The 16,972-nt window shown below is 37.6% G+C and overlaps 3 protein-coding genes across 4 annotated transcripts; 2 read left to right on the top strand and 1 right to left on the bottom strand.

The window, feature by feature from the left end:
- Window positions 851–5,783, bottom strand: LOC18610845 (D-2-hydroxyglutarate dehydrogenase, mitochondrial). Its single transcript, XM_007046743.2, has 15 exons — window positions 5,655–5,783; window positions 5,249–5,550; window positions 5,066–5,167; window positions 4,901–4,948; window positions 4,412–4,482; window positions 4,148–4,266; window positions 3,281–3,376; window positions 3,077–3,186; window positions 2,870–2,950; window positions 2,525–2,625; window positions 2,110–2,218; window positions 1,894–1,999; window positions 1,644–1,729; window positions 1,452–1,577; window positions 851–1,337 (listed from the first exon to the last, which is right to left on the bottom strand). Exons 1-15 carry the CDS (start codon window positions 5,731–5,733, stop codon window positions 1,248–1,250), a joined length of 1,626 nt encoding a protein of 541 aa, XP_007046805.2. The 5' UTR covers window positions 5,734–5,783; the 3' UTR covers window positions 851–1,247.
- Window positions 5,891–9,418, top strand: LOC18610844 (CDK5RAP1-like protein). Of its 2 annotated transcripts, none has more exons than XM_018123405.1 (4): window positions 5,891–6,238; window positions 6,366–7,435; window positions 8,514–9,050; window positions 9,340–9,418. In XM_018123405.1, the coding sequence occupies exons 1-3, from the start codon at window positions 5,970–5,972 to the stop codon at window positions 9,023–9,025; spliced, it is 1,851 nt and encodes a 616-aa protein (XP_017978894.1). In that variant the 5' UTR covers window positions 5,891–5,969; the 3' UTR covers window positions 9,026–9,050; window positions 9,340–9,418. The 2 variants fall into 2 exon arrangements, with proteins under 2 accessions (XP_017978894.1, XP_007046802.2); XM_007046740.2 differs by having other exon boundaries at window positions 9,207–9,418.
- Window positions 10,078–16,272, top strand: LOC18610843 (3-epi-6-deoxocathasterone 23-monooxygenase). The gene is made up of 9 exons (XM_018123415.1): window positions 10,078–11,338; window positions 12,775–13,099; window positions 13,210–13,359; window positions 13,461–13,733; window positions 14,793–14,885; window positions 14,988–15,066; window positions 15,159–15,265; window positions 15,406–15,533; window positions 15,848–16,272. Exons 1-9 carry the CDS (start codon window positions 11,106–11,108, stop codon window positions 15,942–15,944), a joined length of 1,485 nt encoding a protein of 494 aa, XP_017978904.1. The 5' UTR covers window positions 10,078–11,105; the 3' UTR covers window positions 15,945–16,272.

The following is a 16,972-nucleotide window of genomic DNA, read 5'->3' as shown; positions in this document are numbered from 1 at the left end:
TTTGAATTATAGTGTTTATTTATTATCCAATTTGACATAAAATTAAAATTAAATAAGTAAAAAAAAAAAAGCAAACAAAACATAAGACAAGCTCATGTCTAGAAATGGATCATCCCTCCACGCTAGTCATTTTCTTATCCTTTATCATGACGGAGAGAAGGTGCGATGGCTCGTCAACGCATGGCTGTGCTGTCTATGGATCGGCATTAACTACAATTTCTAAATACAAATGTCTAGCCAGGGATTAATTTCAGAGGCAGATTTGGTGGTAGATTTTTATTTTTATTTATTTTTTTGTTTTTGCAATGCTGCTAATTCCTTCTTATCCAACGACAACAACTAGGAAAATCCAACGTAGGATCTTACTTTTCTCTTTCGGCAGGCAATATGCCCACCTCTTTGACTCCTCCAATGTTTTTATTCTCATTTCTCCATTTTAAGAAACTATGGACATGGCAAGATCAGGGGATTAGCATATTCCAGCCTTGCTAATTGGTGCTTTCCTTTGCAATTTGTCCCTTCCTAATTCTTTTCCACAAAGATGGTCTTGGCAACACCCTATATGTCAAACCCACTACATATATTCTGCCTTACAACATAAATAAATGAATGAAGGAAGGATGCTCTAAAAGACAACCAAGAATCCTTTTTTTTTTACTTCATTTCATACTAAAGTTAGGCCTAAACTCCTTATTTCAACACCAAATTGTCTCTTTGTCGTTACATAATCACTTTCACAAAATCCTGACAAGTGGTTACCTTGTATTTGCCCAGAGAGCAGATGCATGATGCAATTGGCAAAATGGTCTTTGGCCTCCTTGGATCTGCAATTTGCTTGCTGCCATAAACCTACCAGCAAACGGCTTGAGCGCACATTAAGAAAGATGCAAGAGACGTCAACTTGCATAGAATATTTACATACAGAAAAGCTTAATAAATTTTAAGCTGGTGCAACAAGTTCCAACTTATTTTTGCAATTTTATGCACCTGAGAGTCTTAACACGTTTCCATCTCTTATTCAATGATTATACAAAGTTCACTGTATAGTACCGGAGGCGATGCCCTTTGTTTGCCAGATCAATATTCTTTATGGAAGTTTCTTGGCCCCCCCTTTCCCCATTTTCAGCTCACCTCCATAGTGGCATCTTTTTCATGACATATTCCAAAGTTTGCCAAATGCTCTTAGTGGGGAGACTGAATTTGGAGATGGGAGAAAGGCTTCGCCGGTAGCATTCCCTGGCCCAGCTCTAGGGATTGATTGAGTGTGGAAGAACTTTATATGGGTTGAGGATCCCATTCGGGTCAAGCAATGTTTTGATGGAAGCCATTATTTGTACCTATCCAAAAAGATTCTCTTTTTAGACACTCTTCATGAAGCAACTATGAACTCACAAAGAGAAACCAGGAAACAGAAATATGTAGTATCATTTTGCGTTCGGAGAAAAACTCACAGTTTCAGGGGTTTTGCTGTAATAGATCTTGTTAGCTTTCATCAATCCCAGGCCATGTTCAGCACTGATACTCCCTCGGTGCTTAGATGTCCATTCATAGACATAGGGTTCAATTTGTTCTAAAATCTGCAATATTACAGATATTAATACAAATATGGAAGGATTTCTTCAAATTATACAGGAGGACCTTACCGCGTCATCGTACTGTGGAGCAGAAATATTAAGATGCAAATTCCCATCCCCAAGGTGACCATATCCAACTACTTTCGCCAAATTACCTGAAAATTTGAGATGCAGATCCTAAGCAGAATTTAAAGACATTTCTATGCTGTGAAATGCTGGATAAGTAATTTACAAACCACACAATCACATTGAATTACCAAAAAAAACATAACAACTTTGCTTAACAAATCATATTTGTATCAATAACAACTCTGCTTACCAAGTCTTACTCTCATGTCATCCACAAGATTGTACATCTTTTCAACAGGCAATGACAAATCATATTTGTAAACGGCACCAGCTTTCATCAATGCTTCTGGTACACCCTGCAATGTAAGAAAAGGAACCTTACAACTACATCCATTCATGCAGAGATTGCAATGATTATAAATTAAAAAAATATGTAGGAAGAAGAATATGGTATTCAAATGGGAACCTCACGTATTCGCCAAAATGAGGATAGTTGGTTTATGTCTTGTGCAAGAACACCATCAGAAATTAAACCACCTTCCATTGAGCTAAGTAAGAAGGCCTCAAGTTTCTCCCTGCAGGAATTTATAATTTTGTAAACTCATGGAGATATTGAAGGGCCCCAAGAGCTAAAATAGATGCTAATGAAAGAACATTTGACAGCATCAAGTACAACGAAAAATCCAAAAGAAGGTTCAATTCAAGAAGTTTAAAGCTGCAGGTTGATTTCAGCATATTTGTCTTGCAATCATCATTTGAACTTCTGTTAAGTGTGTGTGTTTCTTCTACTGTAAATGATTGAGACAAAAGAAAGTGAAAAGATGTATAAAGAGAAAGTTTAGCACCAATAGATGAATAAAAACCAATTGATGAAGATTTACCTATCAAAAGAGTCATCACTGCCTATTGTCTCAATCAGAACATAGAAGTTGTGCATTGAGGTGGGTAACGGATTCCGAACTCCATCTAAATGATGCAAAACCTGGCAGATATAATGCAATAACAAATCAGAAATGCTTCCAGCCTTCATTCAACCAGAAACAACTAAGATTGCAGGAGTATGCTTTAATTCATCAGAAAAAAAAAATTAGCATCAACCCTTTGTCCAGTCAAAATATGGAAGCCACAAGAAAGGATTTTAGCAGCAACAATAAAAGCTCTAATAATAATAGCTTTATGAGACACAGACTGAAAAACCTGTTAAGAGTATGGGACAGAAAGCTTACCAAAACCATTGCCTGGTCATCCAAAAATTCAATAGCAGATAGGATCTCCCCAAGTTTTCTTTTTGCTTCCACGAGAAGTTTCTGATAAACAGGAGGAAGAAAATGAAAAGTAGATAACAATGATGTCTATTATCCTATTATTCTGCATTAATTTAGCATAAATTGTTCCCAAGAAAAGATGTTTTATGGTGAGGAAGTAGATCAAACCTGGCAGCTAGAATAATCTTTGCATGCAAGAAAAGCTAAATTTACAGAAGACAGCTTGGGAGGGGTCAGTATAGAAACTTTAGTTACAATTCCCAAGGATCCTTCACTTCCTACACAGATGATAGAAGAAATATAAGTGAAGATGTAAACTCTAATGAAAACAATACTTGCAGCAATTCCACCAATAAAGCATAAGGTGCACACCTATAAACAAATGCTTCAAGTCATACCCAGTATTATCTTTACGTAAAGTCCCAAGCATATCAAGCACATCACCATTTGCTAAAACAGCTTCAAGACCTACGAGGTAATGGGAAAGCAGGCTTCAGATGGAATTGGCATGAGCAAAATAAATTCAGAAGATATCTGATATCAAAAATTGCAAGATAAGTTGATAGCAGGTTTTGAATACTGGAATAGTTAACATGTCAGTTAAATGGCTAGGTTATTGAGCTCTTGAACTTCAAGGTCTTTCTTCCATATCATTTCACTATTAAACAGTAATCTGTGTCCAAACATTATGTATCTTTCTTTTAGAGAATAAGCTTCAAGCACTTCAATGTGAGTGCCCAAAAAAACTGCAAATACTTGAAAGACTATTAAACAACCATGAATCTGAAACCCTAAAATATAATAATAAATGGGCATATCTCCTAAGCAGAAAGGAATATAACCTAAGGAAGCTAATTTTATTTTTATGTTTTACTATTTAGATGTGCAATTTTGGACACAACATCCTATTAAAAAGTATTAATGCAAATTGTTCAATGATGCCCACACAAGGTTCAGGCTACCCTCCCTATAGATAGTGCACACACCATGCTATCAGCCACCAAACTCCACCTGTAGAAAAAATGAAGCTTCACAATAATGGTTCAAAAATTAAGAGTTAACCTCATATAACCAGCTTGAGGAAATGCAACACCCTAAAATTTTCATATTAGAAGGCATATGCATAACTCAGTAGGCTCCTTTTCATTTTCCCTTTCTGATTGCTAAACCCACCCTAAGTTGAAGAAATAAGTGTAAATTGAAGAAAATAGATGTCCAATTAACAAGCAGAATTCTTACCGAGTACATTCCCATGAAGTGAACCATAACGTACAAGGCGCAAACCACCAGCATTAGTTGAAACGTTTCCACCAATTTGACAGCTCCCTTTTGCACCTAAGTCCAGAGGCATAACAAATCTGAAATAAAGCATATACTCATAAAATGAGTGAAGATAGATCAATATCCACAGATAAAGGTGACAGGGGTACAAGTATGCATCTAAAGTCGAACAAAGTTACAGGTCCATCGAGAAAAGGCATTGAAAGTATAGCAGGCAATTACCCTTGGTTGTCCAGGAAAGAGATAAGATTTTCTAATATGCAGCCTGCCTCACATACCAATATACCACTGACCTGAAATATAGCATATTTCATATATAACTGTGTTATGATGTTATATATTGATGTGGAACTGGAATGCACAATGCTACTTTATACCTTAAGTGATATGGTGGGGTTAGTTTTCTTTTCCTTTATTTAAAGCAGTTTCATTTAGAATTTAGAATTAATCAGGACTAGTTAGAAATTTAGTTATAGTTTTACATTATTATAATATAATAGTTGGATATCTTATACCTCTAGGATTTCATTTCTATTTCTTCTTTGTTCACAAAGTCCAATAAGAAATTCATAATGATCTAAACGAATTCTTCTAAGTAAAATCCACACTGCACAACCTTAATTCAAAACAAAAAAAGATCCTTATGTTTGTATACTTGGCAAGAAAAAGAATAAGCAAGAAACAAAGTGGAAAAACGACATGAAAACATACCTTGTCAAAACTTATGATATTATTCATCGAACCAACATTGACAATTACCTGAGAATTATATCAGAGAAAAGCAATTTAATTAGTATAAGACAAGAAGAAAGCATCCACCAAAAAGAGTATCAGACAACAGATTATCGATCAATAGCTCCGAAAAATCGGCATTACCTCATCAAAAACAGGCACACTTCCACCAACAAGACCAGTATTTCCAGCTTGAGGAACAACAGCTAAACATCTTGAATTACAATATCTAAGAATCTGTGACACCTGCAATAGAAAAATAATGTAAAATCACCGAAGATATAACAGAGTTTCGAGAGCTTTGAAGAGCAAAATTAGAAAGCGAACCTCCTCAGTGCTTCGAGGCTGAAGCAAGAGCTTACTGGAGCCTTTGTATTTATGCATCCAATCCGTATTTACAGTTTCGAGCCTATCCTCATCTTGAATAACGTTTTTCTCTCCTAGTAACCCCTTGAAATAACTAATATCATCGGAATTTAACGTCGAAAATGAAGGATTTCTCTGAACAAGCGTCGACACTGAACTGAAATATCTGTACTGAACCGCATTCACTTCTCCAACACTTTTGTAATCTCTGATCCAATTAAAACTCGTCTGAAAACTCCTCTTTTGATTGAAATGCGTAAAATCTGTTTTAAGAAAAAACAATTTTGAATTTTACAACAATACTCAAAATTTTGAAACAAAAGAACCAAAAAATAGAAGGAGCCGAAGCGACGGCAGCTGATGATACCTGAACCGGAACTTAATCGACGGTTGAGAAGCGATTTCAATGATCGTCGGAGATTGCTCGTAGCTCTCAACTTCTCCATTTCCGATTTTCAATTTTTTTTTGGTTTTTTTTTCCGTTGCAGACGTGCCAAACTTATCCGCCAACGTTATTTATAGACGCAACTTAGAAGTTAATTCAAAATGACCATAATACCCCCTCTCCGTTTTGCTGAGACTAAGACGCTGCCGTTTTGAGACTTCCCCTTCCTCTATCCCCCTATTCAATACTTCTGCGTCGGGAAAGCAAACACAGAGCACACACTGAGAAGTTGGTTTGATGGCCTCCATTTTTAGCCAACCCGGCAGCTGCGTCAGAGTCCACCAGCGATGCTGCTTTAACACTCTAAGATTCTTCTCTTCGAAGCCTTCCGCTTCTAGTTCCAATTCTCGTCGCCTTTTCCCGCGAAGAGCAATCGGGAAAAGTTTCGCTCTCGATGTTTCCAGAAGCTTCTCTCAATCTCTCCGCCTCCTCAACGGCGATGGCGTCCCCACTCTCCATCACTTCGTCGCTCAAGCTTCCCTCACGGCCTCTCAACCACATCCCGAGTAAGTCAATTACTTTATTTTTCTCTCCCTTTTTGATATCAATTTTTCCGTGTCTTAATAATTAAAGTGCATAGTAAAGAAAAGTGATGAATTTTATACCTCAAAAAACAATTTTTTTTGGTGTTAGAATTTTGTCTAGTGATGCACCAGCTTCGGAAATTGCTTCAAAAGGTAGAATTTATCATGAGACATATGGGTGTCAAATGAATATAAACGATATGGAAATTGTGCTATCAATTATGAAGAATGCTGGGTATAGTGAAACTGTGGAAGTTCCTGAGAGTGCAGAGATTATATTCATTAACACTTGCGCGATAAGGGACAACGCGGAACAAAAAGTATGGCAAAGGCTTAATTATTTTTGGTTTTTAAAGAGGCATTGGAAGAGCAATGTAGCTATAGGAAGGTCGCAGTCCTTGCACCCTCCGAAAGTGGTGGTGTTGGGATGTATGGCTGAAAGGTTAAAGGATAAGATCCTGGATTCGGATAAGATGGTTGATGTGGTTTGCGGGCCAGATGCTTATAGAGATTTGCCAAGGCTGTTGGAAGAGGTTGATTATGGTCAGAAAGGGATTAACACTCTTCTTTCGCTTGAAGAGACGTATGCAGATATCAGTCCTGTCAGGATTTCGAAAAATTCGGTTACAGCTTTTGTTTCTGTGATGAGGGGGTGTAACAATATGTGCTCATTTTGTATCGTTCCATTTACTAGAGGTAGAGAGAGGTCTCGTCCTGTGGAGTCTATAGTGAAGGAGGTTGGGGAGCTTTGGAAAGAAGGTGTAAAGGAGGTGACTCTTCTCGGACAGAATGTGAATAGTTATAACGATGATTCTGGAATTGAAAAAGAAGTTGAACCAGGAAGTAATTGGGCATTGAGTGAAGGCTTTAAAAGCATGTGTAAGGTGAAAAATATGGGTTTGCGTTTTGCTGATCTCCTAGATCGACTTTCTACTGAGTTTCCCGAAATGAGGTTCAGATATACATCCCCACATCCTAAAGATTTTCCGGATGAGTTGCTGTATCTGATGCGAGACCACCGTAATATCTGCAAGTCTATACATTTGCCTGCACAAACAGGGAGTACCACAGTGCTTGAAAGAATGCGTCGAGGATATAGTAGAGAGGCTTACTTAGACCTTGTTCAGAAGATACGCAGGATCATTCCAGACGTGGGAATAAGCAGTGATTTCATATGTGGTAAGGTTTTATAAGGTTATTGTGGTTTTACTATTTTGGTTATATACTTAGATGTGAAAACTTAGACAGTTGCCCTTTAGTATGAAGGAATGACATCAGTTATCTATGCGAAATATTACCACTCCACCCAAAAAATAATCTCTTAATCTGCCATAGGGTTTCTATAATAATTTTTTGATGTTGCCTGGAATATTACTTAATGCCTAAAGTCACATCAATTTCCTTCCTTTTTACCTTAAGGGATTGCAATGAACCAGATGTTCACTTACATTGTCAACTAGGAGATGTGAAGTTGGGCCTTTTGAACAAGCTTATTGCTGTTTCGATTAGGGTGTGATGGTGATTGGGCTATGCTCTTAGTAAGGATCAAAGACTTCTCTTTTAGAGAATCGAGCCCTGATCATTTTGCTTTTTCTGCATTTGTCCTGCCTAATATGGTGGATCGCATGTCTTTACAGAGAGCTTATTGGTTTCTTTTATCTATTTTGCAAAGTACCATAGCTTCATCTTCCTTGTTTCGAGTATTCTTCTATTGATTAACATGCAAAATGTAGTACAAATTGCTGTTTTTGTTTTTGGGGAAATGCCATTTCCACTAACTGTTACACTTGAGGTGTCTATTCTGTTCTGTTTATTAATCAAGTGAAAGGACTCTCATTTTTAGAACATAAAATTAGACTCACACCTTTGTTAGAGCGTGAGCCAGGCTTGTGCTTCTTTTAGAAGCATGCTTTTTAAAGTAGGAGTTAAAAATCTATCTAAGCTTAATCTTCTGAAAAAGAGCCTCAGATTCCACGGTTGGTAGAGAGCACAATAGGCACATGTGCACCACTGGTGAATAGTGGGTAATAAATAACTCTCCCAACCTATCACCAAAAACTAGTAAAATTTTCTGTTCTCTTGTTTGTCCATATCTTTTGCAAAATTATGCCTAGTGAATCTACTGCAGCTGTTGGTGTTAGATGATCCACAGATGCACTGCTGCTAGAGTTGCTACCAATAACTCATCTCCCCTGTATAAGAAAGTTAACCTGCAGTTTCTGGTGTTGCCCTCTCATCATCTGGATATCTTGTGCAGGTTTCTGTGGTGAAACAGAGGAGGAGCATACAGACACGTTAAGCCTAATAAAGGCCGTTGGTTATGATATGGCATACATGTTTGCATACAGCATGAGGGAAAAAACTCATGCCCACCGAAACTATGTTGATGACGTTCCTGAAAAAGTCAAGCAAAGGAGGCTTACAGAACTTATCGAGGCTTTCCGTGAAAGTACTGGTCAACACTATGATGCTCAGTTGGGAACCATCCAACTTGTGCTGGTTGAAGGCCCAAACAAGAGAGCTCCAGATATAGAGTTTATTGGCAAAAGTGATAGAGGCCATAGAGTTTCATTTATCAATCTTCCTTTGCAAGATCGAGATGATCAAGTGGATAACAAAAGGAATCCTGTTGTTGGTGATTATGTAGAAGTTCTTATAACAAAGACTACAAGAGCATCACTTTTTGGAGCGGCACTTGCCATAACTAAATTAAGCACATTTTACAACAACGTGGAGGAAGCAGCAGTTGCCTGTGGTAGCAGAAGTTGAAAACCAGAGCTGCCCTTTTACTGATGTGCGTGCGTTAGGCCTTTTTTCTTTTTAATTACTAGTTCCCTTTATTTGCAATGAAATTACAAGCACTTTCATTCTTGTTTCATAATGCTAGAATAGCTTCTTGCTGTAGAATTGACATTTGTTCCTAGGAGATTTGATGTAAATTCTGTGCTAGGTTGGTCCTGCCAAGGAAAGGGTATGGGCACGAGAGCACGAGAGCCTAAGAATACAGAGTAAAGTCTGAAATTTTCTATTTGAAGCTGCTGCTTTAACATGGCTAAGAGGTGCTTTTCTGTAATTTTTTTCAGAATGTGGTAGAGAATACATGTCGATACCAATTGCCATAAAGAGAGGATAGAAGCAATTGTGGCTGCGGATTTTTCTTCTTTTCCTTTTGTTCTCACTCTACATATTGCTGGCTGATGCATTGTAGAAAGCAGAAAATTGATTCTTAGGCCCTACTGCTGCCCCGCATCTTAATTATGGTAGCTGTTACTCTAGCCTGAACGACCATGACATTTCTCTACCTCGTCTGGCAGAGCAAAATGATCAGAAAATGATGTTGACATGCTAAGTTGTCCTCTCTCTCTGTCTCTCTCATCTTTTCCTTCTGATACATAGAATGGGAAGGAAAGAATAATTCCATTTCTATCTCACTTGCATGATGGCTTCAATTCAAGATTGAAACCTCAAAGTTTTACCGCCCATGATTGTTCCACAGACTGAACAGGAATTAAGAGCACAGGGAAATCATTTCCAAATATGCGGCAAGGGATTCCACTAGATTTTTGAAACTGCTGGGGGGTCATCATGGATAAAATTATATAACATGATTGAGAGAATCATATGATTTCACTCATCATGAGTTAAAAAAAAAGAGGTCAAAGCACGCACGCATGTTCTCCCCTCTCACCAGCCAGCCCCCATCGCACAAACCCCACATGGCTCGCATGCAAGAGGACGGACCACTTTCTTTTGTTGCCTTCAAAAATTCAACCATGGCAAATGGCAGTAGGCAATCCCATTTGACATAAAGCCAAGACAAAAAACACTTGGATTTCTCTGTTGGGTCATAACTCATAAACAGTTACCTCAAAAGATGGGTGTGTGTTGCACATATTCTCAGAAAAACTATAAAAATGCATGAAAGAGAGAGGAAAGGAAAGGGAGAGAGAGGCAGTGGGCGGCTGGGTAGTGGTGGTGGTGGCTGTGAGAGTACTGGAGGATGATGAAAGACAAGACGATGATCTAGTTTACTGTTCGCATTAAAGAAAAAAGAGGCTGACAATTCCGGCGCCCTCACGTTAGGCCCAGTGGGCTTCTCTCCGTGCCTTCTTAAAGGTCGGGAGAAGTCGAAAAAGGTAATACTACCTACTGTTCACACCTCTCATTAACTTCTCTTCCTTTTTTAACACGTTGGTTACAAGTGTCAACCAAGCTCGGATTCTTTTCCATGCTGAGATTTGTATGAATTTAAACAGGATCACTTTCCATCCAGGTTTGATACTATTTGTTAAGATGAAATGTGTCTTAGTATTGTTGAAAGAATCGAAAACAGCTAAGAGCAAGAAGATTAATTCTTTTAGCAGAAGAAGAAGAACAACAAGAAGCCTTTAAGCCCTACCCCACTCTTTTTTCCTCTATTATGCGCAGGGATGGGTACATCTCTATCTAAAATGAAGAGAAGACAAAATGAACAAGCGTGGAGCATTGGGTGCACCCAAAATGGCCAACTCATTTAATGATAGGTGCAACCTCTAGATCTTCCGAATCTCTCGCTCAAGATAGCCATGACCCTCTCATTCATTTCCCTTACCAAGGACAAAGAGCTTTTTCCTTATTATTTTTCACTTGCCAAGTAGTATCTCTGTCTCTCTCCCTCTCCCTCTCCCTTCTCCTCTCTCTTTCTCCTTTTCTCAAAAAAGCTAGAGCTGCATGAAGTGATCAGGTTAATAACCCCATGTGTATTTTGGAACACTCTGAACTTTCCCAAGGTCTCTCATAAGGGCAAAAACCTTTGCAGCTTATTGCTAGAAATAGTCTAGGGTTTATCATTTGGTTATTTTGGTGAAAGATGGACCGGGGAATAGGATTGTTTAGCGTGTTGATGGGTGCTGTCTTGGTAGGATATTGGTTTTGGCACAAGAAGAAGATGAAGAGAGTAGGCGTAGGAGGAGAGGTAGTAGCAAAGAAAAGTGGGGTTCCTAAAGGGAGCTTGGGTTGGCCTTTCATAGGAGAAACTCTCGACTTCATTGCTTGTGGTTACACCTCCCGGCCTGTCAGTTTCATGGACAAACGCAAATCCCTGTGAGCTTTTCCTTTTCCTTAATTTCTAACCCCACTGTATATGTTTTCTTGCTTTTGGGATTGTCTTCTTCTTGCTCCTTGTTCTTTTGCCCTCCCTCCTTTGTCCATGGCTCCATTTGTATATTCATGTATATGTATATATATATATATATTCTTTTAAGTTTAAATTTTTAATATTAGTCTTATTAGTTTACCAGGCTTGCTTTTTCTCTTTGGATGATGGAAACCCTAGATTCACAAATCATTGCTCCATCATCATCATATCAGAATTATTATATTTTTGTTATTTTTGGTTTAAATATAAATTTATCATCTTTCTTATTATTTTATGTAAAAATATTGCTTATACAGCCTATAAAGTTCTAATTGTTCCCAAATTTTTATAATTATAAAAGGGCATGCATGGCATTACAAATTATTCTGATTATTATTAGTACTACAAAAGAATTTCTTATAGTACTAGAGGACTCTTTATCTATCAAATCATGTAACATGCAGGCTAAAACATAACCTTGTGGGGTAACAATAAATTTAAGGTTTATTATTATTATTTATTTTCTTTTCTTTTCTTTTTGTTGGCATAAGGAGTTTATAGCAATTAGCATGTAGTGGTAAAAGTTTTCTATATTTATATAACCCAAAGGAAGAAAAATCTACCCTTCCCCCTTTCTAAAGGATGCCATTCAGTTACATCACTAATTCTCTTTTTCTTTTCTTTTCTTTTTTTCCATTTTTGAGAGTGGATGGAATGACTAATATTTTCTTGGTTTGCAATTAAATATTGTAATATCAATATATTATACATACACTAATACTGGTATGTAACTTGTCATTTCATCCAAAAAAAATTAGTAATGGAATTAATTTGAACTCTTCATTTCATTTCACATTATTTGATTAGTCAATGGGGACATTGCCTCAATGACTAGGCCCCAAATTCCCCTTATATAATTCAGACAAATTCTTTGTAAAAATTAATTACCACATTAAATAAAAGGGAACAAATGTGTGCCTAAAAATTGATTACATTGAATGATATGTACCAAAAAGAAATTCTTTATCATTAATGAGCTATGACAGATAACTACTCCAATGGCCTTCCCAGCTTCAAAAATAGAAGGTGACATTAACTAAAAAAGTTTGCAAGTGAAAGACTTACTAGGACAAAAGCAAAAGCACATTGGGTTTTGGAGCTCCAGCCTATTGGTTGTTGCAGGAAGTAACCAACAGCACCCAAATTCTCCATTGTTTTCAGCATTTTTTTTTTTCTTTCCAACGAAACCACCATTTCTTTTCCATTTTTGAACTCCATAGCGTCCCCCTCTGTGGACTTCAATCAATGAAGCTAACAAAACAAAAAGCAATAAAAGAAGTCCTGCCCTGCAATAAAGCAAAAGCTTTGGCCTTTTGCTTAGTTTCTCTTCTCTCTTTTCCAGGCATGGGACGGTGTTCAAAACTCACATCTTGGGAACACCCATCATTGTTTCCACCGATCCCGACGTGAACAAGGTGGTTTTACAGAACCATGGCAATGTTTTTATCCCTGCTTACCCCAAATCGATCCGGGAGTTGCTTGGCGAACATTCCATCCTTCAGATGAATGGGAATCTTCAGAAGAGAGTTCATGCACTCCTCGGAGGTTTCTTGAGATCCCCACAACTCAAGAGCCGTGTCACTAGATACATTGAAAACTCTGTCAAACTAACTTTGGGCTCATGGCAAGACATGCAGCTGATACATGTTCAAGAAGAAACCAAAAAGGTCAATTTCAAAATAGTACAGTACTACTTAAACAAATATTGATTCCAAATAATGATACTGATATTTTGACTCTGACGAAGCTTGATTTTTCTGCTTCATGGACATCTCAGATTACATTCAATGTCTTGGTAAAAGTTTTGATGAGTGTTGGTCCTGGAGAAGACTTGAACTTTCTGAAGAGAGAATTTGAAGAATTCATCAAAGGCTTAATCTGCTTACCCATCAAATTTCCAGGAACAAGACTATATAAATCTTTGAAGGTGAATAAATAAAAGAGAACACTTGGATTTATCTTTCTCTTCAGTTTACCGTTTCTGTAGGGTATCTACAAGGGATTCTTTTTTTTTTTGGTTCATTGTAGGCCAAAGAAAGGTTACTGAAAATGGTGAAAAAGATTGTGGAGGAGAGAAAATTGGCTATGGAGAAAACAGACGAAAGAGGTATGGCCAATGATGCGGTGGACGTGCTGCTACGTGACAGGGAAGAAGCAAACGACAAGCAATCTCTACCGTTGGATTTCGTCAGCGGAAACATAATAGAGATGATGATCCCTGGAGAAGAGACGGTTCCCATGGCAATGACCCTAGCTGTCAAATTCCTCAGTGACTGCCCTGTTGCTCTCCACCAGTTGATGGTACGTAACATGAATATAAATAAATAAAAACAGATTAAAAAACATAAAAAAGCTCTCACCTTTTCCATCCCACGGCTAGGATCATTTTGATTCCATCTGCAAAAGTTAGTCCTAACGCCAACTGTTTGACTTTCTCTTGCCCTTTTCTTTTAATTTTTTCCTTGGGAATGGAGAAGCCTCTTTCCTAGCTAGTTTCCTTAGACACACGAGTACACGCACGTGCAAGACAGATTGTACGTGTGGAGGGCCCCAGATTGTGTCGAAAAATAGACCATACTGTAAAGAGTTAAGAGTACTGTCACTTTTCTCTTAACTCTTCATCCCTTGCCTGTGCTTTGATTATCACAGCTCTACCTAACTCCTAGTCAGTTTTCTTTCCAATGGAACAAAGAAAAAGGAAAAACCCTTTCTTTTGACTTTACTATTTGTACTTAGGATCATATTCCAATTGTACTCCTCTGTCAAAGAAACTGAACTTTGATTAATGCAATGAACCATATTGTTTAAGAGGAATCCTGGGCATGGTTTCCTTACTGAAGCTAAAAACGGTTGATCTTAACCACGAATCTGTAGCAACAATGTAGAAAATTTTCAAGAATTGGCAAGTTTCTGTATGGGCTGGTCAGATATTTGGCAACCCAAAATTTATCTCACAAGTTCAAAACAGATTGAACATTGAACTGGGAATTGAACCGTGTTGGTGTAGTCACAGTCACCAAAACTACCAAAACTGTCCCTCGGTTTCATGTTAAGATCTCCGTGGAAAAGGTACATGAAGAAGAAATTCATGGGGCAATTATTTTCAAGGTTAGAATTGAAGGGGGGGGAGCCTGTAATTTTGTAAAGAAGGTTCTTACCATAATTACGAAATGAAAGTCTTTGAAATTGTTGTAAAGATACGTGACAGGTCTGAAGTCTGTTACCCCTTTTTATTTTCTTTTTCCTTGTTGAAGAAACAATAAAGGAAAAGTGATCCAATGGAAAAGTCGTTGGCTTCTTACTTTGAAAAGCAAGTTTGTCATGACACTTTTGTGTAATTGATGATGTTGATTTGTGCAGGAGGAGAACATGGAACTGAAGAAGCAGAAGATGATGAATTCTGCTGAAGACTATAGTTGGACTGACTACTTGTCTTTGCCTTTCACTCAAAATGTGAGTCTCAAATTTCAAAGGAGATGATGTAAAAGTTTCCTTTTCACATAAAAAAAAGTTGCATATTACATGAAGCTTTCCTTTTCTTTTTGCTCTTGCTAGGTGATAAGTGAAACTCTTAGACTGGCAAATATCATCAATGGAGTTTGGAGGAAAGCACTCAAGGATATAGACATTAAAGGTAGTTTCATGTAGAATTTCTTTAAGATTGACTCTGCAGAAATCAGGAAAAGCACTTTTCATTGGACCAAACTTTTTTATGGTTGTTTGCAGGTTATTTGATACCACAGGGATGGTGTGTCCTGGCATCTTTCATTTCTGTTCATATGGATGAGGAAAATTATGAAAACCCATATCGTTTTGATCCATGGAGATGGGAGGTAAGCTTTAAATAATTGTGAACAATTCCACCACTTTACAAGATAAGTGTCACTTGAATTTTAGTTCATCTGTATAAGCAATTTAACTCCAAAATGCTTTAGGTTTTATCTCCATTGATGATAATTTTGTTTGTTTGCAGAAACTTGGAGCTGCTGTTAACAACAATAGCTTCACACCCTTTGGAGGTGGGCAGAGGCTCTGCCCTGGTTTAGAACTGTCAAGGCTAGAGCTTTCAATCTTCCTTCACCATCTTGTCACCAGTTACAGGTAATTAATCAATCTTGTTCTTCCTTAATCATACATATCTTCTGCTGCTGCTATAACTCGATCCCGTGAAGCATGGGATACCTCCATGGTTAAAGGGCCTTGGAAATGTACATCCAACAGGCCATTAAAATCCCACATGATTGAGAGTTGCTTTTATTTAATGACATAAACTAAGAAGAAGCTAAAGAATTGATATTTAGCTACCATGCCCTGGTAGTAGGTGTCATCAGAAGCCCACCAATTCTATCCAGATTTGCCATCTCTTACAGTCTGTCAAAACTCAAAACAACTCTGTTTTCTCTTATCACATGCAGATGGGTTACTCAGGAGGATGAAATCATCTACTTTCCAACTGTTAAGATGAAGAGGAAGCTGCCAATCACAGTCACCCCCTTATGCAACTACCAGTAGTTTGGCCCATCCAGGAAAGATCTTTTCAAAAAATATCTAAAAAAGAATATATTTTCTAGTCTCATTGGATAGATATAACCAGACAGATACTTGGAAGCTTTATCCCCACCAAAAGGGAGCCATTGGAAATGGAATTTGTACAGCTGCAATGATCTTTAACAAACCGATGGGACTGTGTATCATGGTGTTAGTTCTCATGTCACCATCTTTTTTTATAGCAGTCGAGGACCTTGGGCCCTTTTTTGGTCATTCAAAATTGAATGCAAGTGGGGATGACATAATCTAACTCTTCATGTCTGAGCTTCAAATGGATTAATTTTTCCTTTTTTTTGTTTGAGTTGATAATAAAAATTTTTTTTTTTATATTTAGAAGAAAAGGGATTTGAACCTTACTTTTTAAATAAGGTATAATATACCAATCAATGAGTCAAATGCTAAGATGCGAGTTGATAATAACATTTATGGTAGTATAAAATTCCTTGTTTCACTGCCTCCCTTAAATCATCTTCCAGGCCAAAGTGGAGGGAGAATACCACCAAAGATATCAAAATCATCTTACACAGGGTATTGCCTTCTAGATTAACAGCAACAGAAGAGCAAAGCTGAAGTTAGATTGCATTTCTGGCCATGGAAAATTGGTTGGTTGTAGTGCAAATATCTTTCCTTTTTGTTTGGTAAAAAAACAAAAACAGATGAGAAAAACAGGACTTGATTGATGAACATTCAGCTAACTGATCCAAAATTTTGAGTAGTTGCTGTCTCGCATAAAACACCTACTGATATTGACAACACCAGATCAGTCACTTGAAGGGAAGCTACATGACTCCCAGGCAGGCAGGCAATTCAATTCTTAGAAAGCAGCTTCGAACCTTTAACAGTTTGATAGGAAGATGAAAAAAAAAAGAGGAACGAGAAAAACACTAGTTTCTTTTCCATCCCCTTTCTTTCTCCTTCCCTCTTACCAAACATAGTGTAAGTGGATCCGACCACAAGATATAGGAGCTTTCTGGCTCCAACTATTTGACATC

Source organism: Theobroma cacao, chromosome 1 (genome assembly GCF_000208745.1).
Source record: "Theobroma cacao cultivar B97-61/B2 chromosome 1, Criollo_cocoa_genome_V2, whole genome shotgun sequence".
In the NCBI taxonomy this organism is placed as follows: domain Eukaryota; kingdom Viridiplantae; phylum Streptophyta; class Magnoliopsida; order Malvales; family Malvaceae; genus Theobroma; species Theobroma cacao.
This window is presented reverse-complemented; position numbering and strand designations above follow the sequence as displayed.